At 41.3% G+C, this 24,239-nt stretch overlaps 1 protein-coding gene across 10 annotated transcripts in view; it reads right to left on the bottom strand.

Moving 5' to 3' along the window:
• The window catches only part of ncam1a (neural cell adhesion molecule 1a), a 258,401-nt gene that overhangs the window by 76,817 nt on the left and 157,345 nt on the right, over nucleotides 1-24,239 (bottom strand). For all 10 annotated transcript variants that reach the window (XM_047805604.1, XM_027134124.2, XM_047805606.1 and 7 more), the window contains exons 2-7: nucleotides 8,974-9,048; nucleotides 7,315-7,524; nucleotides 6,400-6,543; nucleotides 3,183-3,320; nucleotides 2,826-2,943; nucleotides 600-760 (exon numbers count right to left, since the gene is read on the bottom strand). In XM_047805604.1, the coding sequence (XP_047661560.1) occupies nucleotides 600-760; nucleotides 2,826-2,943; nucleotides 3,183-3,320; nucleotides 6,400-6,543; nucleotides 7,315-7,524; nucleotides 8,974-9,048 (846 nt within the window). The remainder of the gene's footprint in view (nucleotides 1-599; nucleotides 761-2,825; nucleotides 2,944-3,182; nucleotides 3,321-6,399; nucleotides 6,544-7,314; nucleotides 7,525-8,973; nucleotides 9,049-24,239) is intronic.

The raw sequence follows: 24,239 nt of genomic DNA, 5'->3' as shown, positions 1-24,239 counted from the left end.
CTCGATTCTCATGAATGTGAACAAAACTCATACATGCATCAGTGTAGTAAGGACGTTAATTTTTTTTAACTAAGTAAGATGTTTTAGCTGATGACATCATCAGTTTCCATAACAAAGGTGTAGCTTGAGTGTAGCACCACATGATACGATTAGTAAAATTTTCCTTCCCATGCTTTTTTGTGTCCAAGATGAATTCAAATGTAATAGGATTCTATAGAATTAAGTTAGACGGATATCAGACCAGCGCTGAATGAGCACTGAGAAAAATCAGACTCAGATTCGGACCACAGCAAACTTATTAGCAATAAATAAATAAATAAATGAATACATAAGCAAAGAAATTTTGGCTGATTGAGAACTTTCAAGGGTTATGTGAAAATTTTTTTGTCAAACCACCTGTTAAAGCACTGCTGGTCCAGGGCACATGAAGAGCAGGTGCAAATCTATCTGACAACATACTGTAGGACTAGGCCTGAGAAAGAGGCATCTAAAAACCTGCTTAGGACTGCAACCTAAACCAATGCTCATCCTTTATATAGACTATAATTTCAATTCTGCTGCTGAGGAAGGACTCTGAGGGATGATTATCTGTCTCTTACCAAACACCTTGAGGGTGATCTCCTCTTGCTTCTCTCCTGCTTTATTGCGGGCGATGCAGGTATAATCTCCATCGTCCAGCTTCTTCACGCCTTTGATTGTCAGCTCTGAGCCGTCATCATTTAGGCTGTATTTCTCATTGGCCACCAGCTCTACTTTATTACTGTACCAAACAAAAGAGAAAGAGAGAGAGAGAATATTACTGACCTTTATATTTCACTGTACATCTGCAGTATCCTGAATAAATTTGCCTTTTTTACTTGTAGTGAACGATAATCCATGTCCTCGTAAAATCCCATAATGCAATGCAATTGGTTAGATTCCAGACGATGGTACAGAATACCCATGATGCATGCTGAAAGTTGGAGTGGTAGGCAGTACATCACCAACGTAAGGCATAGGAAAAATTTTTACCTGATTATATTCTGCAAGTTTAACTAAGACACTTTCAAAAGTTCTTGATGCTAATATGGCTAAAAGTAGCTTCAACTGGAGTGCTTTATCTTTTGAATACTGTGTCTGCCTCAAACCACGTGTACAGTAGTTCACACAAATATGGTGATGTGGTCAAAGCTAATCATGAACAAAGTGGCACTGCAGAGCTAATGCTGGCAGTATATATATATATATATATTAGTCCAACAGTGGCCATTATTTGTCATTTAGTAAAGTGCAAATCTTTTAGCTGCTTTTCTTTAAACTCAAATGGATATGCTGATAATCTGCAGTAATCCGCAATGTCATCATCACCACCACCACCACCACCACCACCACCACCACCACCACCACCACCAAGTGTGTTCAAGGCACATCTGATTTACATTTAGCCATGCCCACAAAACTCAGTACAAGGCAAAGATCAAAGAGATCAAAATGGCTAAATAACATCTAATTGGCAAAAGAGTAATAAAGCATTTCAGCCACTGCAGAGCATCAGCTAACGTACACACATATTGTGTCTCGCTACAGGGGGCCATAACGTTTGTTCAAATTTAATGTCTTATTTGTCTTAATTTAGGGTTTTGTGTTGGACTACTTTCTTTGTAGTCATCAATATGAAATAAATAAGAAATGTAATCTTGACAGCATAATCCATAAAAAAAAAAATAGGTAAATCATTGCTAATTATGTGATTTAAAGCTGATTGACCAAATTTCACCTCAGTGAATCTCCTTAGATGTAAATTTACATAAACCATAAAAGAGCTCTAGTTGGATATTTATTTATTTTTTTGTTTTGTTTTGTTGAAAACTTAATAAAGAAAAAACTTAATATGAAGAAATAAATTGGTACCCAGCTTGATAAATGAGGCTGTATGAGCATTTATTAGGAGAAAATACTGAGGGTGATACTTCATTTCATGAAGTTAGGTCATGAAGTTAGTGATGTTTAAAAGAAGCAAAGAGTAATTGTCTCAGATGAATGACTGCATTTGTTGTAGTGAGAAAATTGTGTTTGTTTTTGGTGTGGTGTTTTCTTTAAAACGGGACTGCACAGGACTGGCACTAGTTGGGTATTTTAAGGATAGATTGTATGTATTCAAATCCACACTGCTGCCAACTCTAAGACAGCGAGAGCGCATGCAGAGGAGGTGAAAAAAAAGGCTCATTTGCTCTGTCACACGTTCTTGTTTAATAGTGTGCTCTGAGCTGACATAACAGCCATAAAGTATACTCAGAGGCCATAAAAATCAAGTACTGATGTGAATCTTGGCTCGCTTTCCAAACCACAACTGTGACCCCTGTGACTCTAAATCAGGTCGGATCAAATCCTTGATCCAACCGGCCTGAAACAGCAGCAGCCATCCCAAATGGTGGCCAAATGACAGTGCTGTCAGCAACGGAGGGAATAAATAAGGTTCGGGTAGCGAGGCTTGATGCAATCTTCTTCTGCCTCGCTCCATTCCTCGCTTCTTCTGCCAAAATAGTCACTAATACTTCAGGGAAGCGCCCACTAAAGGCTGCCAGACGTCAGTGCTAACTGCATCTGTGAGGGTGAAATTGCACTTGGCATTTTTTTTTTTTTCGCAAGCTCTGATAATGCTGAGCTTCGTCTGCTCTGGTGCTCCGGATGGAGAGGGAATCTAGTGTTGAGTGAATCAGTAGGTGGAGACCAGTCTAATCTTAAACTACACCAGAGGGAAGTGTGTGTGTGTGTGTGTGTGTGTGTGTGTGTGTGTGTGTGTGTGTGTGTGTGTGTGTGTGTGTGAATGGTGCTGTCCTACTTACCGCATCCATGTGACTGTGGGCTCTGGGTAGCCATCTGCATAACACGCCAGAGTTACAGCCGCCCCGATGTCCGCAGTGGCATTGAGCTGAGTGTGACGGGTCCTAATACTGGGCAGGACTGTGATGAAAAGATACATGGGCTATAAATAAAATCCAGCACATGCAGGTCAATACCGTATATGTCAATTCACATGCACAGCCTCGCTGAATCACTTTCACTAATTGAACAGTGCTAGTATCCGCGAGATCGGGTCAATGGCGCATCTCCCCCTCTCATCTCACCACCTCCCGGAATGGATTAGGCTGTAAATCCAGGCTTTCAGACATGCTTTTTAGGCATTTGGATTGACTCCTCACCATTGATGATGACCTTAATAACCCGGAGGTCGATCTCTCCCCGAGCCATGATGCGACCCTCGCAGGTGTAGTTGCCCTCGTCTGACTTTTTGATGCTGCGGATTTGGAGGTGGTTGTTGCTGAGGATCTTGAAGCGCACTGGCAAAGGGATATAACATGAGTTAGTATGCTTTTCCTGATCGAGTTAAGGTGGTCACTTTAGCAGACTCAGGTTTCTTTACACACCAGGAAGCTGAATAAATAGAAACTTCGGGTTTTGGGAAATGTTTTGAAAAATACTGATTTTGTAGTAAAATACTAAACACTGAACCGTGATTAAGGAATAAAACGCTTGATTGAGTACTGTTTTATCAAACCAATCAACAAGGCGGAGCTAAGTTACTGTTACCACCTGTTTTTAAACAGGTTATCATTTTCATCAATAACAGCAAACGTTTTATTCCCCTTCTACCTCAACCACAGCAATATGGCATTGTTAGCTTTTTATTTCATAACAGCTATAAGCACTCATCCTCTTTTTTCTTCTCTGTCTTGAAGTTAATAAGACATAAAAACGAAGCTTGTCAGGTTACCAAGAAACTGTAAAGCCCTTTGTCTTGAAGGCTTTCCCAGGTTGAAAACAAAAAGCTATGGCTTTACATCTGTCTGTTACAAAGATGCCAAAAAATCCTAGCAGGCAGAAAGTAAAATTGAATTTCACAACCAAAAGCCTAGTTTATGTTGGATGGACAAATGGACAGGTCAAATAATAATAATAATAAAAAAAACTTAACTAAACAACAAAATTAAGAAACAACTAACGATACTTACTGTAGCTTTTCATTCTGACTAATTTAATTTGATTTAGCTGAACAGCTTTTAGGAGGATTCCTTATCACTGGCATCTTAGAAATAACTTGAATATAGTCAAGTTTAGATTGTATTTTATAATATTTTACAAGATTACAATAAACCTAGACAAACCTAGTATTCCTAGACATTTGTACTAATTTCAAGCTTTAATAAAATCGTATTAAATTTTAAATAACTAATAAATCAACAAAATAAGGAAATGTAAAGCTTCAAAAGAGTAAAAATGACTAGAAATAGGTTAAAAAATCTTACATGTACTGCAATCTTAAACTATATTAAAATGTTTTTATCTTAGATGATTTTCTTGCAGTGCAAAAAATGATATACTGTATAGGAAAAAACAAGTTACACAAACCTTTCCATGTTTACACGTGTTTTCAGTCATATTTAAGTCCATCTATTAGTTGTTACTATAGAAATAATAGCATACGGCAATCAGTAATATAGCTTAGTTATAGACAATTAATAAACACCTTCAGAGTCAATCACTCAACAGTGTTGTGGCAAAGAAATGAAATAATTTATGTGTGTTAGAACAAAACAACACTCATGAATTTGAAACTAACTTGAACAAACGGCAAACATATTGTAGGGTGATAATAGCTCACACAAAAAAAATTTTTTCTGCGCGATCACAGTTCATTCACAAGGCGTGAGTTTACAGTCTTGAATGCTTGAGGTATCAAAAACCTCTTGACAATATCGTGAAACCTTATTTTTAGACAGGTACATCACACAGGGGCTCTTGCAAATACTGCGTTTTAAAGTAACCCTTGTTAGAAAGATTCTGCTGGTAAAATTCCAGAATGCCGTAAGGCTTAAATTTTGAAGAAACATGATCTATTACTGAATATGATACAACATTTAACAAAATACTAAAAATACTACTACTAATAGTTTTGTATTTTTTACTAATACACTAGTTTAGTAAGCAATAAATTTAGGGGTTTTTTTTTTAGTTTCGGCTTTATTCTAGTCGGGTGGATTCCAATACCATGTGGCACAAATCAACCCCGGGTGTGATGACAGTCCATTGCAGTGCACCGACCACATCTAGAGGCAAGTAACACCAATGTGTGTGAGGTAATTAAACCCAGAATTAACCCCATGAACGCTGGAGAGCATAAACAGACGCTAAACGCAAAAACAGTTTCAAACAGACGCTAAGCCAAGCTCCGGATTGCATAAACGTGTGAAACAAAATCTATATAAAAAACAAGAGCACAATTCTGCATATGTTTAAAACTAGAAACAATGTCTGTGTAATTTTATTGTAAAATAAAAATAATCTAATAGCCGGATATTAACAAATAGGACAATATTTCTTTATAGTAGCATTGACAAAATCTTCACGTTCACGATTCCTTAAAATATGAACACTTACTGATTTCTTGATTATTACTGAATTTATAATGGCCATGATATTTTTTTTTTATTTCAGTACAAAAGTGGTAATAAAATAGCAATCACAGGTACAAAGGACAAAAGGGTCATAATATTTTGAGCAATCAAGTCTCCTCACTTCAGGCTAAAAACATGAACAAGGTTGTGCACATTACTATGGAAGGCTGAAAAAGTCTTGGGGAAAAAAAAAAGATTACACCATTTGATTATTGATTGCTGGGTATAGAATTCTGTCCATTAAAAGTTTTACAAACTACATAGTTATGTTAAATTCTATTAGCTATTTAATTTAAATATTTATGACATTCCTGATATAAAATACATTATTTGAGATATATTTGATTTATTTATTTGATTTATTTATTTTACTTGATCCTTATGATCATTTATACACTTTTGTAAACCAATTCCACAAATTGCTCATTGTCTCATCCCTAAACAAATGATAAAATAATATTTTTCCAGAACAGTTGATGTCATCCACAGTTGTGCTGATGAAAATCAAGCAACAGGGTGTTTAAACTCCAAGACCAGCTTGCAAAAGGTTTGGCCTTTAAAGCCTCGTTGAGAACTGTAGAAAAATGGAAACTTTTTTTTTTTACAAACATATTGCAGAATTTCCCTCTGTGCTATAATTAGTGGTTTTAAAGTGGAAAACATATCCCCTAGCCAGCCAGCACCAAGCTGTGGTCACTCTCTCTTCCAGTGGTCTGTGAAGGAGGAACACTGGGAGGTTAAAATAGGTCCATCTATGAAAAGATTGTGCAAACAGACAAACTGTGCAGCCGGATGAGTGCTCAGAATATGTCAAAGTGGTTTCAGGGTAAAAACATCACAGCTTTGGTAAATGCTGCTATTTGACGAGGCATTTGCATGTGTGAGTGGGGAGAAGGAATGTGCTGATGATGGTTTAAAGCAACAATGATAAAAATGTGGATAAAGTAGAGTGAGCTCCTCTCACCGTCTTTTTCAGGCTGAATCTTGGTTCTCTGGTATTTCCAGATAATTGTAGGTGGTGGAGAGCTGATGACATCACACACGATGACAGCATCATCGCCCTCGTTAAACTCCTGTGGAGACGGAGCGTTCTGGAAAGTGAGTTTTTCTGTAGAATAGAATAATAATTGGATTTGGTAATATGCACCTGCAAATCCCCTGACCATCTTGTGAAAAAAACAAACAAACAAACAAACAAAAAAAAACCCTAAACTAAAAAAAACATACAAGACGCATGGACAGTATTCTGTGTCCTCATGGGGTTCGGTCCACAATAGCGAAGAGAAATGACAGGGCATGAAAAACCACAATAGAGTTTTTCGTTCATGGTGGTAAGCCCTCAGATCTTATAAATAACACTGACTAGTATTCTCATCACACTGAATAAATACAATGCATTCCAAATACATTTTGATACAGCCCAGTCAACTGAAACACAGTTAATGAATAGCCAGTCAACTACACAGAACACACTGCATGCTGGGATATTTTAAGTTAACGTTCTAACATCGCTTATGTAGTGCCAGCAACAAATATACCACTATATATAGGTTGCTACACTAGCCTTGCTTCACTAGTTTGACTTTTGCTTTTAAAAAAAATGGATTGCTTTCTTCCTGAGTACAGAATTCTATACATTAAAAGTTTTACACGCTATATAGTTGCGCTCGATTTTATTAATTATGTTATAAAAAAATGCTTGTTAAAAATCCATGATTTATTCTTACGTATTTTACAGTTGCTAAACTAGCCTTGATTCACTAGCTTACCTTCAATCGAGAACAAGCGTCATCAGCCTTAAAATGAATTATCTGCAAGAATTGAGCTGCAGTGATGACTTCTAACTTTATAGGTATATCTTGTAAAGTATATAACTTACGGTAGATCTTGACGTTGACCGTGGCCTCGGCTACCTTGTCCCCGCTCTTGGCCACGCATTTGTATATGCCTGCGTTGTCCACAGTAGCGCTGTAGATGGTGAGTGTAGACGTGGTGTCATCACTACTACTCACGCTGATGTCCTGTCTATTTGGCAGCAGCTTGTCTCCATTGGGAGCAAACCAGTCGATGTTATTCACATCACCGACCACTAGAACCACAGTGAAAGAAAGGAACCTCAATGAACTGTCAATGGAATATCTTTAAACCAACAGAGACTGCCAACCATTCTTTCTTTCTTTCTTTCAAATTTGAATTTGTGTTGCCAAACCCTGCCTTTGTTTGAAAAAGATGAAAGAAAAAAAACCTCAAACCTCAAGGACATGGTAGATACGTGGTCTACATTCAAGATCTGTCACAAAATTTAATCCCCATTTAAGTGTGAGGGAAGAGTGCAGCAAAATCTGCTACCTCAGGTGTTTCTCATTATAATTGAAACATTAGATCTAGCAGGTTTAGCAGGTGGGATCCCTGATGACTAATGACTAATGGCCCCGTGCCGGCCCACGTGCACCGCTTTCATGTGGCCCACATACTGCGGTGGAATGAAAGCGATAGACTCTTCCAGATCTGGCTTGCAGAAAAGCTACAACTCAGCCTTGATTAGGCTTTATCTCAGACAGGATATGAAGCAGAACTTACAGTCAGGGAACTTTTGGGTCCAAATTGGATATAAATTAGAAATGATGGTTTCATTTGGAGCATTTTTTTGGCATTTGATATAAAAACCAACAGCCCATAATGCACTTTGGCCTACTGCCAGAACTGACCCTTATGTGTGAAGTGTCTGCTCTCAGCATTCAGAGATGACTTAAGCTCATGTGATGAGGAATAATGTGCTGCTGAAATTGTGCACGTCTGTATTCAGAACTCAATTATTAATTAAGTGCACATTATTGCATTATTAATTGCCTTATTAATTGCGCACACAGGGAGACATGTTGACAGAAGGTTGTGTATTAATTCTGCATGATTCCAGTGTTTAACATCTTCATGTAATCTCAGTACTTAACATTGACTTTGCAGATCTATTTGACATATTAAAAATATATTATCGTGTACATGTACAGTATTATATAAATATGGAATAAAATATTTAACCACTGGAAGCCCTGAATAATGTTTTGGGGGTTATAATTTTTTCTTCTACGTATATGCATAACTGTATTTTTTTTTTCTTTGTCTCTCATTTTTAGCCTTAATTTTTCCTTTTTATTTCTTTTCTTTTTTGTCTCTTTCTTTTCATTCCTTCACTTTGGTCTCCTTCACTTTTGGTTCAGACAAATGTAAACTATCTATATTGCAGAAAATTTAAAAAAAAAGTTCGCTGTTTATTTAAAATGATATATCATTATTGCATTTAGACCATAGTTTGCTGCAATTTGAATCAAAACACAGATCTGTTTTATCTGGTTGCAATTGCTTTTTTTAAGCTCTCTACATTACTAAAAAAATACAAAACAAAAAGCTTTACCGCTTCCATTTTATTTTATTATTATCATCTGAAGGATTTCTAAAAAAAAATTCAGCATTTATAGCTCTGAATACTGATAAAGGTTTTATTGGTTGTGTTTTTTTTTTCAGTATACTTCTGACCCACCTTCACATAAAAAGAACTTGGATTCTCCGACACTTATTTCTCCATGGGTTGGTGTAATCTCCACCTGCAGTGAGACTGCAAGAAAAAAGAGAAAGACAGACCGAACTGGTTAACATTACTGTAGGAGAGAAATACGACTCAAACAGACAGAGATAGAGAAATTGAAAAGCGATAAGCCTCGCCTGTCCAAGTCAGACTGAAAACATCATGGCACATTTATCTGAATTAACTACAGAGACTGTTTCTACAAAATTTCAAACAAATCGTAGCAGAAATCCATCCAGGACCCATACGAGGGGTGAACGTGCCAATGGATTAAAACTCATTGTTTAGACAGACGGACCTGTGGGAAGATGAGGACCAGGAGGCCATGTTTTTAAGACCTACAAATTACGATATGTCAACCATCTCTTTGCAGTCTAAGCCCAAGTCTGTTTTTATTGACGGATGGGGTGAAGGGTCTCAGAGTAGCAGGATGAGGAGCCATGATTCAGGGACGAAGGATGTGATGCAGCTAAATCAGCTAGTAACCCTGGCAAAATGCTTTTGGGAGCACTTATTGGAAAAGCTGGCTGTCTCGCATGTTCTTTAAGTAAATATGTAAATTAAAACAGACCAAAGTAAATTCCAAAGCCCCGCAAAACTTATTTTCTACTCACAATTCCCCGGGAGTCTGGAGTCTTTTTATAGTTCACCATAAGCCTTAATTTTCTCCAGTTTAATCAAAGACACCTGTTTATTTTCTCTCCCAGACAGAGCGGTTTGGAAAGAGTAATACCATAAATCATAGCATATTAACGTTCTGAGATAAGCTAATATACTTCCCTTCTCTTCATCGACTTTAAGCTGATGACAGGAATGAGCTTCAATCCATCACAGAAAGCTGTATAGTGTTTCACATTCTTATTTTTATTTTATTTTTTTTTTCATTTTTAAATTGGAAATAAATCACATAAAAAGTGAAAAGAATTATTTTCTGCCTTCCTCAATATTGCTTTCTATACACCAAGATGCACTATTGCATCATTACTCTGATGTGTTTGATGCATGCTTTGTCTTGTTCTGGAGCTTTAGAGCTAGTCAAAGAACACTATGAGGAACATTGTACGTACAGGAATACTATAAATAATAAAACAGGGCATTGCTGTTAAAGTACAATAATCAACATTGAGGATTTACTGTATGACATCTGACGCAAAGCAAAGATACTTGGCACTTTTTATCCATCAGTAGTTATATATTAGTGAGCGAGCTCGGGTTTCTGTCTGTGTGGAGGTCCATGTTCTCCAGGGTCTCCTCTGAGTTCTCCTTTTTACCAAAAACATAGTAGGTGGATCAGCTACACTAATTGGTGCCTCACACACAGTGTTGCCAAATGGGCTCTGGACCCCACCAGCATAAAGAGGATGCAGAACATGAATGAATGAATGAATGAATGAATGAATGAATGAAAAGAAAAGAAAACATTATCAGCTTTTTTGAGATTTTTATGTTCGGTAAATGACTGAAATTTATGTTTGGAATAAATAAATTTTTACGTTTGGAAACTGACGGACTCGCCGCACACTGAACTATTCAGATGCTTAACACAGATCGAGTGAAAGAACGTACTCCGTGCGCCTTTCAGCACTTTGTCAAGTGGAATGCAGTCCATTCAGTCCAACGTAAAGCCGATAAACGCTCCAGGTATTCCTGCTCTAATGGTACTGTTCATAAAGAGCTGAGATGCCTCAGAGCCGCATCCTGCTTGTTACTCAGGCTGAGTTTGTGCGGTTGGGAAACACCTTCGGCTTGAGATCTTAAAAGCTTTTTAGTCACGATATATACGTTTTTTGTTTTTTTTTTGCTTTTTTCATTTTATTGTTTTAGCGGTTCAACTCTTGAGAGTATGATAGTTGATTTAATCATTTCATTTTCTATTCAGTGCCTCTGAGGATTGTGGGAGGGTGCGCACCGCTACAGCCAAGCAAAATTACACTTGTGGCTGAAATGAGAATGTTATGAACATAAATCCCTCACGAAAGCGCATTGGGTACATAATGTAAACCCCATGCGATGATGGGTTAGTGTAATACTAATGAAGCACAGTATTGTGTAAGAGTGTGTAAAATTAACACCAATTCTGCCTATACCGACACGTCCTCTGTTGTCCCCCATTTTATTTATATGGTCATTGCTTCCTGTTTTAAAGCTACGAGTTCAATAAGGAGTTTTGATGATGTGTTTTACTTGCGGTTTTGTTAAGTTTGTTAATGTGCTTTGGTTTGTTAATGTGCCATAGTACATGTATGTTGTTTTAGGATTTTGGTTTTTACATCCCAAACGTTCTCAAAGACATTTTAGCCACACACTTTGCCTTTGAATCTGAATTGAAATGCATGTCCTTGGATTCTACTGTAATTCCTCATCCCCATTTAGCCACATTTAACTTTTGAGAACTGTTTTACAATCTAGCTAGAGTATTATCTCAGATATGATGTAATGTTTGCCTGGAGCCAGGGTTTAAACATGAGCAAACTACAAACGTCAAAAGACCTGGGAAGACAAATCAGATTTTTTATTTTTTTTTTAGGTTTGTTATTTAGATGGCAAAACACATAAGCCGGATTTTATTGGAATGGGTGTCTTTCTATATATTTCCATGGGCAAAGAATAATAATAAAAAAAAATGTTCAAGTCAAAAGCTTTATCAAAATATTCGAAGCAGTCTGGGAAAACCCATTAGATGTTTTCTGTGGCTGAATTCTCTCCAACTGCAACAACATTTTTTTTTTTTACCTGCTTCCGGCCAAACTACACCGGGACCATCAAGAAATATATTTTTTACATTTTTTTATGCAAAATGTATGCTGTGTAAGAAGTGTAACAAAATATGGTCGTAAAAACATCGACATAATGATGTTAAAAACTTTGCATTTCAGTATAAATGCAGGTATTTAATCACGATGTTGCAAATGAAATCCATTTAATATGTAATAAAAATGTTCTCAATACCTCAGCAACTCTCTTCAATTCTTAAAAAGCAAGGGGTAAATATCATGTCCATTCCTACTAAATATATATTTTTTAATGGAAAGAAGAAAATTAAACTTTAGTATTAATTTTTCTTAAGTGATATGTGAGATGAAATCTCACATTTACGCCACTGTAATAACTCTACGATGACGCTGTGAGTGTCAAAATTCATTTTAGTGTAATCAGTGGCCAGTGAAATCTAAGAGTCAGCTCTGGACATACAAAAACAAGCCTCAACAATCGTTAGCACCCGATGAGAACAGCTTGAATGTGCTGAATGCGACTCAAGTCTACACGCGAACACAGTGGCACTAGCATGGCTGTAGAATTTCTAATTCATTCTTACACAGCTAAGCGATTGGATCTCAACACTTACAGACTGTTGACACAGCGAGAGTAAGACTGTTCTCCCTGACAGCCAAATAAACTCAAGGAAATACAAAAGGATGGTAAATCGATAAACCTAATTGCAAAATAAATCCGAAGCTCCATGGCCCTCCTGATGGCCACAGTAGCTCCAGGACCATCCAACTGTAATGTCTATAATCACGTACGAATGTTAGGCTAAACATGCAGCTGCTGAAGAAAAAACACTTTGTATATATTAAGACTCAATATAGCAATAATATTAAAAACCTAAGAGCCTAGAGACAAAATTCTAAAAAGTAAACTAAATTCAGTTTGCCTCTTTGTCTATCTATACCACAGATACGTTCAGTTCTTGATTCTGTTTGGTCAGAATGTGTGACATAAATTTCTATAACAGCATTTCTGACCCCAATGTTGAACTTAATGCAAAATACAAAATACAAAAATATCTATCAATAACTACATTTATGTTTTAATAAGTTTTTGTAGTACTAACAGGAACTTGTGAGTTACATGTCACATGCACCGCACATAAAAATGACCCTATAAAAATATGTCTAAAATTCGGTTCCCTTTCGAGAGAACTCAACGCTGCGTCAGTGCTGACGCTATGGGAATGAGGAAGTTGTATCTGAAGCTCTTTGTGCACACACGCCATTTAATGGCTCGGAAAGGACACGTGACGGAGTAATTACTCGCCAGTAAGTCCATATAAGGGCATCTACGTCACGCTGCTCCAGCTTTCTTTGTCTTCAGGAAGCGCTCTGTGTATGTGTGTCGTTTGTCTGTCTGTCAAGTGCAGGGAAAGAAAAAAAATAGGGAAAGACTAGGCAAAATGTTGCAGTCTAAGCACTTTAAGAGATGCGTGTATCCGTGCCCTCGCTTTCTCACGGTGGGTGACGCGCATTCTCTTTGTGTGGTGTGTTTGGGAGTGGAGCATGCCCGGTCGGCTCTCGAGGGAGCCGGCTGCGTGCATTGTGAGGGATTCCCTCTCCGCACGCTCCAATTCTGCCTGGCTGTATTTTTGGCTGCGCCTCGTGGTTCGGGTCCTGCATCTGCCGAGGCAGCGCGGCGGCTTCAATCATGGTTCCCAGGTTGAGTTAGCGGAGGCGGAGCAAGAGACGGGTGTTCCCCTTTCTCTTGCCCTCTCCCCTGACTCCGATCGCTCGGTTTTGCGTTCGGGAGCTCGCGCTGCGATTTCTCCCAACACGGAAGAGAGCATGCTCCTTTCCGCGTCTGGCTCTGAGGAGCTCGATGTCGAAGGGGAGGGGCTTTCCACCTCAGAACGGCAGACGCAATCAGTCGCGTTCGAGGAGCTCCTCGAGGTAATAACTCGGGCTGTTGAGAAGCTAAATTTAGATTGGCCTGAAAAGGTAGTTGGTGTCGTCCATTCTAAGCTGGATGACCGCTTTCTCACTTCAGGCCGTCAGCCACCTGCACGCAGGCGTCTACCATTTCTTCCAGACCTCCATACTGAGGTATCGAGGTCTTGGAAAAATCCCTTTTTGGCGCGTGTATTTTCTCCAGCCATGTCAGACTATTCAGCCATTATGGGGCTTGAAGACCATGGGTATAGAACGATGCCGAGGGTTGAAGAGACGCTGGCCAGTTATCTCTCCCCTGCATCGCCCGCATGGAGAAAACCTGCCCTTCCATCCAAGCCATGTAGGACCACTTCGGCCATTGTGGGTAAGGCCTATGAGTCAGCGGGTCAAGCGGGTGCGGCGCTGCACACCATGGCGGTCTTGCAGGCCTACCAGGCTGATCTGCTAGCAGAGCTGGATGGTGGTGAAGGGCTGGGACCTCAGGCGGTATCCAAGCTCCGCCGCGCCACTGATCTCACGCTACATGCTACGAAGCAGACGGCCCGCTCTGTAGTCCGTACTATGGCTGCGCTGGTTGCCACGGAAAGGCACTTGTGGCTTAACTTGACGGGCATAAGGGAGAAGGATAAGTCCTTTCTCCTGGACACCCCCGTTTCACCTCAGGGCTTGTTCGGTGACGCAGTTAGTACTGTCGTCGACAGGCATCAGGAGGTGAAACGCCAGTCGGTGGCGTTCAGGGAGTTTCTCCCTTGCCGCGGGGAGCAGCCTGAGCCATCGTCTAGCCCCCCCCCCCCCTCTAGCTCACTCAGGGCAGTGAGAAGAGCTAGTGTGGCGGCCCGTGCCCCCCCGTCTAAAACTAGGGAGGCCGGTTCACATGCTCGGGCCCGGACCCGTCCGGTGAGAGAGGACCTTAGGTCTGTCCTCTCAGCCAAGCGGGCCACGAAGGAGTCCTGATGCCCGAGGGCAGGGGCTCCTGGGAGCGCCCTATTCAGAGACGCTCCCCCTACTGCCAGCCCTGCCGCCTTTGTCGTTTCAGGGGGCAGTGGGGCCTGTTTCGGCTCCCCTTTCTTGTGCGGATCTTCCCGGGTTCGCGCCTGCCGTTTCAGGGCGGTCGAGGTCTGCACAAGTTTGACGCCACTGTCAGGCAGCCTGGCAGCGTGGAAACTTCTGGCAGGGGTGTCTCAGTGGGTCCTGAATACTGTAGAAAGGGGGTACAGGATCCAGTTTTCCTCCCGTCCTCCGTGCTTCCAGGGTGTGTTGCCCACAAATGTGGGCGGGCTCCAGACGGTGTTCCTCCGGGAGGAACTCCTCTCACTTCTGGAGAAAGGGGCCATAGAGCATGTTCCCCTCCCAGAGCGGGCCTCCGGCTTTTACAGCCGATATTTTGATTCTATTTCCGATTCTGGACCTGCGGGCTCTGAACTGTACTCTGAAGACTTACAAGTTCAAGATGCTCACGCTCAAGATGATCGTGTCCCAGATCAGATCCGAGGACTGGTTTGTCACGATCGACCTCAAGGATGTTTATTTCCACATAAGCCTTCTGCCGGAGCACAGGAAGTTCCTCATGTTTGCTTTCGGGGGCGAAACGTACCAGTATCGTGTCCTTCCTTTTGGCCTAGCCCAGTTACTCGGCTGTCCGGACCTCTAGGGGAAGTTCATTCCACCACCTTGGTGCCAGAATAGAGAAGAGTCATGTAGTATATTTGGAACTTACACTGAGAGATGGTGGAACCAGTCGAACAGTGCTGGTAGATCGGAGGTTGCGGGGTGCAGTGCGAGGAATGATGAGGGCTTTGAGGTAAGAGGGAGCTGGTCCATTTTTGGCTTTGTAGGCCAGCATCAGTGTTTTGAATCGAATGCGTGCAGCTACCGGAAGCCAGTGGAGGGATCGCAGCAACGGGGTGGTATGCGGGGTGGTATGAGATATCCACCTATATTAATACCTACATAAATCACATCTCTACATATAAAATGATCAATGATGATACTCTATCACCTACAATCACCTATGGTATAGGAGTTCTGATTTAGTCTGATTTAGAATATGATTATGACATACGTTTATGATCATATGTTAGGATATGGGTTTTTGATTAAAATAAGCTTCTGGTTCAGAATCAACTGGAGTATATATTAGTGGCATTTGACTTATGATTACATTTTGTTTGATTAGTATAAGTGTACTGCCCTATTACTAAGCTAAGCTTTTGTATTTTATAATATTGTTTTGCATATATGTGGAGATCTGTTTATGCTGACTCCTTAAGTTTGCTAGACTTTTATTTTAGTCATTTTATTTTAAGCCTTAGTTCCTCTGTTCTCTTCTAAAGGACCGGTTCCCTTTTTTTCATGTTTTTCTCAAATTCTCAGAGTTCTGACTACTGAGTTTTATAACTTCAATAAACCCAATAAACCACCTTATTTCTGTTAACACTTGTCTCAAGGTATCTAACACTATATATATATATATATATATATATATATATATATATATATATATATATATATATATATATATATATAATAAGAGCACATATCAAGATTTTTTCCAACAGCGTCTCCAGGGCATCCGTGTACTGAACTACCTGGACGACTGGCTCATTCTGGCCCAGTCGGAGGCTATGGCAGCCAGCCATCGAGATGCTGTGCTTGCCCACATGAGGTCCTTAGGACTCAGGCTGAACCCAGGAAAGTGTGTGCTTTCTCCTTCTCAGAGAAGCACCTTTCTGGGGTGGTTTGGGACCACGATGCGGGCACATCTGTCTCCCACTCGGGTGGCCACCATCTTGTCAGCGGTGAAAGCTATTCGGCTACACCGCAGCCTCTCTGTTACCGAGGCACAGAGGGAGCTCGGCCTCATGTCAGCAGCAGCCAACGTTATTCCTTTGGGTCTGCTTCACATGAAGCCATTCCAGCTCTGGCTCAAGGGGGCGGGCTTTCATCCTCGCAGGCATCCCCTCAGGGTTATACGGGTTACACGCCGTGGGCTTCGTACCCTCCTTATGTGGAAAAGACCCTGGTTCTTGACCTTGGGTCCCATTCTAGGGGTGTGTCACCGTTGCAGGACTCTTTCAACGGATGCCTTGCTCTCAGGCTGGGGCGCAGCCTTAGATGGCCGCCCGGCCCAGAGTCTATGGGAGGGCCCTTGTCTCTCATGGCACATAAATTGCCTGGACATGAGGGCTGTGTTTCTAGCATTGCAACACTTTCTCCCGCACCTCAAGGGCTGTCATGTCCTAGTGCGAACAGACAGCACCGCGGTGGTGTCCTATATCAACCATCAGGCCTGTTCAGGTTGGCGTGGCAGATTCTGCTCTGGGCAGAGACCAGGTTTCTTTCGCTAAGAGCGGTTATCCCAGGGCGTGTAAATCGGGAGGCAGACTTCCTGTCGAGGCCGGTGCTGAGGCCCGGGGAGTGGCGTCTTCACCCCCACGTGGTGGAGTGAATCTGGCAGATTTTCGGCCGGGCAGAAGTGGATTTGTTCGCCTCAGAGGAGTCGACCCACTGTCCTCTGTGGTTCTCCCTCTCTCACCCGGCCCCATTGGGCTTGGATGCCCTGGTATGGATGTGGCCGAGGCTCCTTCTGTACGCCTTTCTCCCGGTAGCTCTGCTCCCGCAAGTCCTAGCCAGAGTGCGCCACGACCGGGTCAACCTTCTCCTAGTTGCCCCCCGTTGGACCTCTCGGGTTTGGTTCACGGACCTAGTCTCCCTCCTGAACGGCACTCCATGGGAGGTTCCCGTCAGGAGGGATCTCCTCTCTCAGGCGCAGGGGGCAATTCTTCACCCCCGCCCCGGGATGTGGAAGCTTTGGGTCTGGCCCCTGAGGGGGACCAGCTCCTAGATGCAGGCCTCTCAACAGGTGACAGAGACTCTGCTGAATGCTAGGGCTCTCTCCACTAGGAAACTGTATGCTCTGAAGTGGAGGCTTTTTCGCCTCTGGTGTGACGAGCACTCTCAGGATCCAGTTCACTGCCTGGTTGGTACAGTGCTGGAGTTCCTGCAGTTTTGCTTTTCTCGGGGCCTGTCCCCGTCTACTCTAAAGGTGTACGTGGCCGCAGTTGCCGCGAACCACGAACCTGTCCTTGGGGCCTCCTTGGGTAGGCACCCTTTGGTCTCTCGTTTTCTGCATGGTGTCAGGCAGCTGAGGCCTCCCTCTAGGCCACGCCTTCCTTCCTGGGACCTCTCTGTGGTCCTGGAGGGGCTGCTGGAAGCCCCCTTTGAGCCCTTGGAGTCAGCCTCTGAGAAGTTTCTGACCCTGAAGTCGGCTCTGCTTCTTGCCTTGGCCTCTCTCAGGGGATTTGCAGGCTTTGTCGATCACCCCCGCCTGCCTAGAGTTTGCCCCCGGCATGTCCAAAGCTATCCTGCACCCCAGGCCAGGATATGTCCCTAAGGTGCCCAGGATGGCGGGATGTCCAATCATCCTGCAGGCCTACTGTCCCCTGCCCAATGAGTCGGCGGAACGGGAGAGGCTGCACTTGCTTTGCCCGGTAAGGGTCCTGAGGACTTACGTCCACCGCTCTAGCTCGTGGCGTGACTCCTCCGCCCTTTTTGTCTGTTTTGGGGGCCGGAATAGGGGTAATCCGTTTTCCAAACAGCGCCTGGCACACTGGGTGGTGGAGGCCATTACTCAGGCCTATGAGGTGTGCGGTCATGCCTCACCTCTTGGCATCAGAGCCCACTCCACTAGGGGTATCACCTCATCCAGTGCTTTGGCCAGGGGTGTCCCCATTGAAGATATTTGTGCTGCGGCAGGATGATCCTCTCCGCACACCTTTATCAGATTCTATGACCTGGACTTGGACCCCACTCCAGGGTCCCAGGTACTGCGGGGCCTATGATGTGCTGTTCCCAGTCTGCTCGTGCTCTCTCACGGCCTCTGGCGCAGTCATCGACCGGTGCGTGGCGGCGTAGGTATTGGCATTCCCATAGCGTCAGCACTGATGCAGCGTCGAGTTCCCTCGAAAGGGAACTACACCAGGTTACGTATGTAACCTGGTTCCCTGAGAAGGGAACGAGACGCTGCATTGCTGGCCATGCCCCGGGCATCTGTTCGTGCTTCCTTCAGACAAAGAGAGCTGGAGCAGCGTGACGTAGATGCCCTTATATGGACTTACTGGCGAGTAATTACTCCGTCACGTGTCCTTTCCGAGCCATTAAATGGCGTGTGTGCACACAGAGCTTCAGACACAACTTCCTCAAAGAAGCATTCCCATAGCGTCAGCACTGACGCAGCGTCTCGTTCCCTTCTCAGGGAACTGGGTTACATACGTAACCTGGTGTAGTTATTTAACAGAAAATAAAAACATTAAAAGTTTCTGAAAGAGGAATCTCCAGTGTCAGCACATTCTGTCATGAGAACGTCTTCAGGATAGAGGACAATTAAAAAGAGAGGTGAGGGAATGATGGTTTCTTGCTGCTATAATGTACAAGAGAACAAAATATCTTTTGTGGATGTTGCAGACACTAAACAAAACCTTACATGGAAACAAAGCATCACATGCCGACATTTTAATTGTTGACAAATTGCTGTGCTGTTAGAGGAGTAAAACACACCAAAGTATCTTTTTTTTTAAAGAATGCTTTATTCTTTATATTGGACCACTGTAAAATGCACTGCATTATCTTCTTAGACACATCGGGCTTTCAATTTCTATACACTCACAGTCCACTTTATTAGAAACACCTATACACCTTCTCATTCATGTATCTGTGTGGAGGGCCTTCAGACTGAAACACATTGTTTATGAGAGAAATATGAGAGGAGCTATGTCTGTTCTGACAGGAAGTCTATAGTATTGGAATAAAATCTTCTACCGTTGTAGAACATTCACCTCAAAATTTTATGTTTTCTGTATGCTGAGATGCTTTTCTGCTCAACACGGCTGTAAGAATTTTTTTATTATATTTATATATATATATATTCTAAAATACTATATCCTTACAGGCAGCTTGAAACAATCTGACCATTTTTCTCTGACCTCTCTTACCAATAACCTCACAGAAATTTCACCCACTCTGTGTCTTTTGTTTTTCACACTATTCTGTGTAAACTCCAGAGACTGTTGTATGTGAAATACCCAGCAGATCAGCAGGTTCTGAAATCTTCAAACCAGCACGTCCGGTAAAAAAAAAAGCATGCTACGTTCAATGACACAGAGGTGAATTATTTCTTCATTTTCATGTTTGAGGTGAACATTAAGTGAAACTTTTATCCAGACATGGCTATAGAAGGGAAATGATTTATAATCACACTCTCCAGTGTAACCCTGATGAAGATGGGTTCCATTTGGAGTCTGGATCCTCTCAATGTTTTTGTCTCTCATCGTCTTGAGACACATGGGTTTTTCCTTGCCACCGTTCCCTCTGGTTTGTTCGTTAGGGACAAACTTTTTGAACAGCCAGTCTAACTAATGCCAAGTATCAAAGATGTGAGAGAAAACTAGAGAGCCTGACAGAAACCGATGTGATGCATACAAGAGAAGAACAAGAATTCCACACAGACAGTAATAAAAGCTGAAGATCGAGTTGAGGACAACAAAGCTGCGAGGCACGGATGCTACCCACTATGCTGCTGCGCCGCCCACAGCAGGTATTACATTCTAAAATTTATCCCAGTAAATGATTCTCATTGACAAATTGAGGCTTGATAGCTTTATCTCCAGTTTCACCGAAAAAAAATAAGTCTCGCTGCCTCTCTCACAAGAAGCAACGCTGCCTCACACAGCGATACAAATTCCTGAAGCCAGTGTGATATTGTACTGTAGTATTTAATTTCTATTAACCTATACTGTACCTCTGCAGAATGCTGTAGCATCCAGTGTGATATATACAACATACCCAAGAAATTAGCATAAGCGACATATAGAACATGAAGAGCTGCTAATAATGAGAGAAAAGTGTGAACAAGCTGTACACACACCGTCAAATTCACCAAGCAGACTTAAATCTTTGCTGGCCAGATTAAAGTAGGGAACGACTTTCTTCCTCCTCCCAGGAAGATTATTTTTTATCATTTTAAGGTGGGAATAAAGTTTACTTTGAAATGGCGTAACAGGCAGGGTCTGAAGCAAAAGATAAAAGCGTGAGTGCAATGTCAAATGTTCTGTTTTATTCTTCAAAAGATTTAGGTCTAATAAACACACCCGAGTTCACACAGGCACTCGGTACAGGCTCCACCTGAATGAACAGAGGTTAGCGAAACATGTCTTTACGTGACAGGCAAAAATAGGAATAAACAAGACAATGATGTAAATGAATATTGTAAAGCAGCACTGCACTCTGAATTAATGAGGAACTAAAGGTGAAGGTGAGTGCGTGTTAAATTAGGGATACAGAGTTGCGCATTTATATTTACATACATTTGTGGCATTTGGCAGACGCCCTTATCCACAGTGTCGTGCATTTTTATCTTATTTTACATAGCTGAAAATTAACAGCTTTGCTCAAGGGCCCAGCAATGGCAGGAACTGGGATTTGAACTCACAACGTTTTGATCAGTTGTACGGTACATCACCTTAACCACTAAGCTTCTGCATCCCCCAGGTACCTAAAATATGAACTTCAGAATATCACATAATTCACAAGTCGAGTCACAAGGATCACAAACTTATAACAGATACAAAGTCAAGCAATTAGAAAATAAGACTATGTAGACAAATCCATAACACCTGAATAGCAAGATACAAATACAGCTTGGAAAGTCAGGATAAGGCACACACCGAGTGTTACTTCACAAATGAGTGTCTGTATATTTTAGGTGTGAGTTTAACTGTGAACAGACGTGTGTGAACTCGGTGAAATGGCGACTATGCTGGTGGAGTGTTCTACTTGGGAATGAAGTGTGTAGCAACCATGTTTCTGATAAGTGGAGCTTCTGGTTGATTCCTGTGCTTCTATGACAGTATTAAAATCATATAACTGTTTCTGATTTGTTTTTATTTATTTACAGTCAATTTGACTTTTTTGTTGATACAGAATTAATGAATATATATATATATATTTTTGCTTCTGAGATCCATGTAAAGGTGTGAAATGGCGGCTAATTAAACAGTGTGGGTGAGCAGAAGGAAAACAGCATCAGCCTCAAAAAACATAACATTCTGAATGATCTTGTTAAACGATCAAAGACTTTTATTTTTTTGTGATTTAGCAGCTCAGCATGCAGGAAAATACCATCAGAGGATCTATGATAGACAACAACTACTACAATAACAACAATAATAATAATACTAATAATAACAATAATAATTTATACAACAACCATAAATTATTATTATTATTATTAGTAGTAGTAGTAGTAATAGTAGTAGTAGTAGTAGTAGTAATAGTAGTAGTATTACAGTATTTCTGCTATTTTTCTGCCAGTATTACTGCCATTAACATATAAAATTATATATATAAAAAAAAACAGTCTGCCATTAACAAATGTTAAAGAAAAAAAAATCAGGATTATTTATTTTAACCGAGCTCCACTACAAACAACAGAATGCCCAGAATCATGTCCAATCCAAAATCTACAGTATATGCCTGCTTCCCTTCACAATATCACAATAAACTGATTGTAAGTAGCAGACACTTCATAATGATGTATAGCGCAGCTGCTGTAAGACGTCGTTTCAGTCCAACATAACTGCATTACTATCTTGCTAATTTTTCTTATGAAACAGGGTAATTCAATAGAAACCGAAGCTGCTTGAAGACAAGATAAATGCAACATTTCTAGTAAAAGACTTTCTGCTTCTTCGTTTACTTTGTTTTTAAAGGGCCCACCCATTCATTTTAAACTCGGAGCAGTTGAGCGAAAAAAAAAAAAAAAGAACAGTTAAAATTTTCTGCTCTGGAGATAAAGGTTCAGGCAGTTATTTCCAGCAAACCTCTGAAAGATGTAGCGTAACAGCTTGAAGTGGCTGCTTCTCGTCTGATATGTGAGGCAGTAACTTTTCAACATATCAGTCATTAGTACGCTTTTTCTGACTGTGAGCGCTCATGTACGCTTCTCTGATTAACTACACAAGAGAGTAATTGCTGTTATTCCAACTTTTATGCATGGCATAAAACAAGTATTTGTGCCTAATTTGAGGTTGGTGCTAAATGAGATGTTACAGTACAACGTTGTGTAAAACAGCTGTTTCAGTTTTAATACTCAAGCCATGCATCATCGCCACGTAGCCTGAACAACACGCCGTGCATCTGTAGGGTTATTCATTTCAAAGAAGCGGAAAAAGTCCCAAGAGGTAGGGTGAAATTATTCAGCACTGTATACTGGTGAATGACATCTTCACGCCACACCCGTGGATTAAAATAAAAATGTCTGATTGTTGATATGGTGGCATTTTCGACAAGGAGCGGTTTAACAAAGAATCTCCAAAATCAGCACTCTGTACCAGTCTGAGATCAGGATTTCCATCACGGCTTGGGATTTCAAGATGCTTTGCAGCTTCTCTGTAGCAGGAACTGCTAAATTGTTTTGTGGCTGTTTCCCAATATTAAAGGTTAACATTAAATTAAATTGAATTGATATTGGGTCATGTCGGCATGTGCTGTAACTGGAAATTAATAATCTTTTAATAAACTTCAGAGTGCTGACAGTAACTGATTCTTTCCCTAGAACAGCACACGATGTTGTGTTTCATTGCAGGTTTGTACGTAATGTGCATTTTTCACAGAAGTAAACCTGGTTTTATATATCAGTAAGACCTTTCCGTCTCCTTTGCTGATCAAAACGACCCTTTCCCTGGCATCATGAAACATGAAACAGGAAGTAACGTGACAAGTTATAATAATCACTTCACTCTGCATGCAGCACAGAGCACAAAGAAATTCTACACCACATGTTCAGTTGAATCTAAACCCTTTCCTTGAGCCAAAATGAAAGCAGTGCTATTCTTGAGTGCATATACAAAACTAATACAAGGTCAATCAACATTTCACACTGTGATCGGGTCTTAAATTGAACAGTGTTTTAAGGCAATCATAAGCTGATTAAGAACAATGCTTATATTCAGATTGGTGCATATTTGGTGTATATAGGGGTTGGTATGTCAACATTTCTCTCAGATCAAACAGAGGAAGAAAAAATTAGCCATCCCACTGGCTCAAAAAAGGTAAGAAGCAATTACGATAGCTCTATCAGCAGGCACTGTTTCACTTTAACCCTAAAAGCATGATTAATTTCTATTTCAACACTACATCATGCTGAATCCAATTACAAACCGAAGAAAAGTGCTATAAAAAAATAATAATAAAAAGCACAGACATTTTTGAGCATAAATCTGCAAGGTTACAAGGCCACCTCACAACACATTGAGCAGACAATGGAGTGGCTCCTGAGCACCATTTCCAGAGACGATGAGGCGGAGAGACGGAGGATGAACGTAAGTCACCGTACACGTTCACTCCTCACTGGTCATAATTACATTCTCACTGCGGTCATGTTGCCTCGGCTGTGGACCACGGTGCATCGATGCCAAAAATGTGCTTTTGTTTTTCGCTTTACCCCATTTACAAAGAAGACGGCAGACAATAAGGACGGACAATGCCCCATTCAGGACAATT

Source organism: Tachysurus fulvidraco, chromosome 21, assembly GCF_022655615.1.
Source record: "Tachysurus fulvidraco isolate hzauxx_2018 chromosome 21, HZAU_PFXX_2.0, whole genome shotgun sequence".
Taxonomy (NCBI): domain Eukaryota; kingdom Metazoa; phylum Chordata; class Actinopteri; order Siluriformes; family Bagridae; genus Tachysurus; species Tachysurus fulvidraco.
Note: the sequence above shows the minus strand (reverse complement) of the source record. Positions and strands in the feature narration are given on the sequence as shown.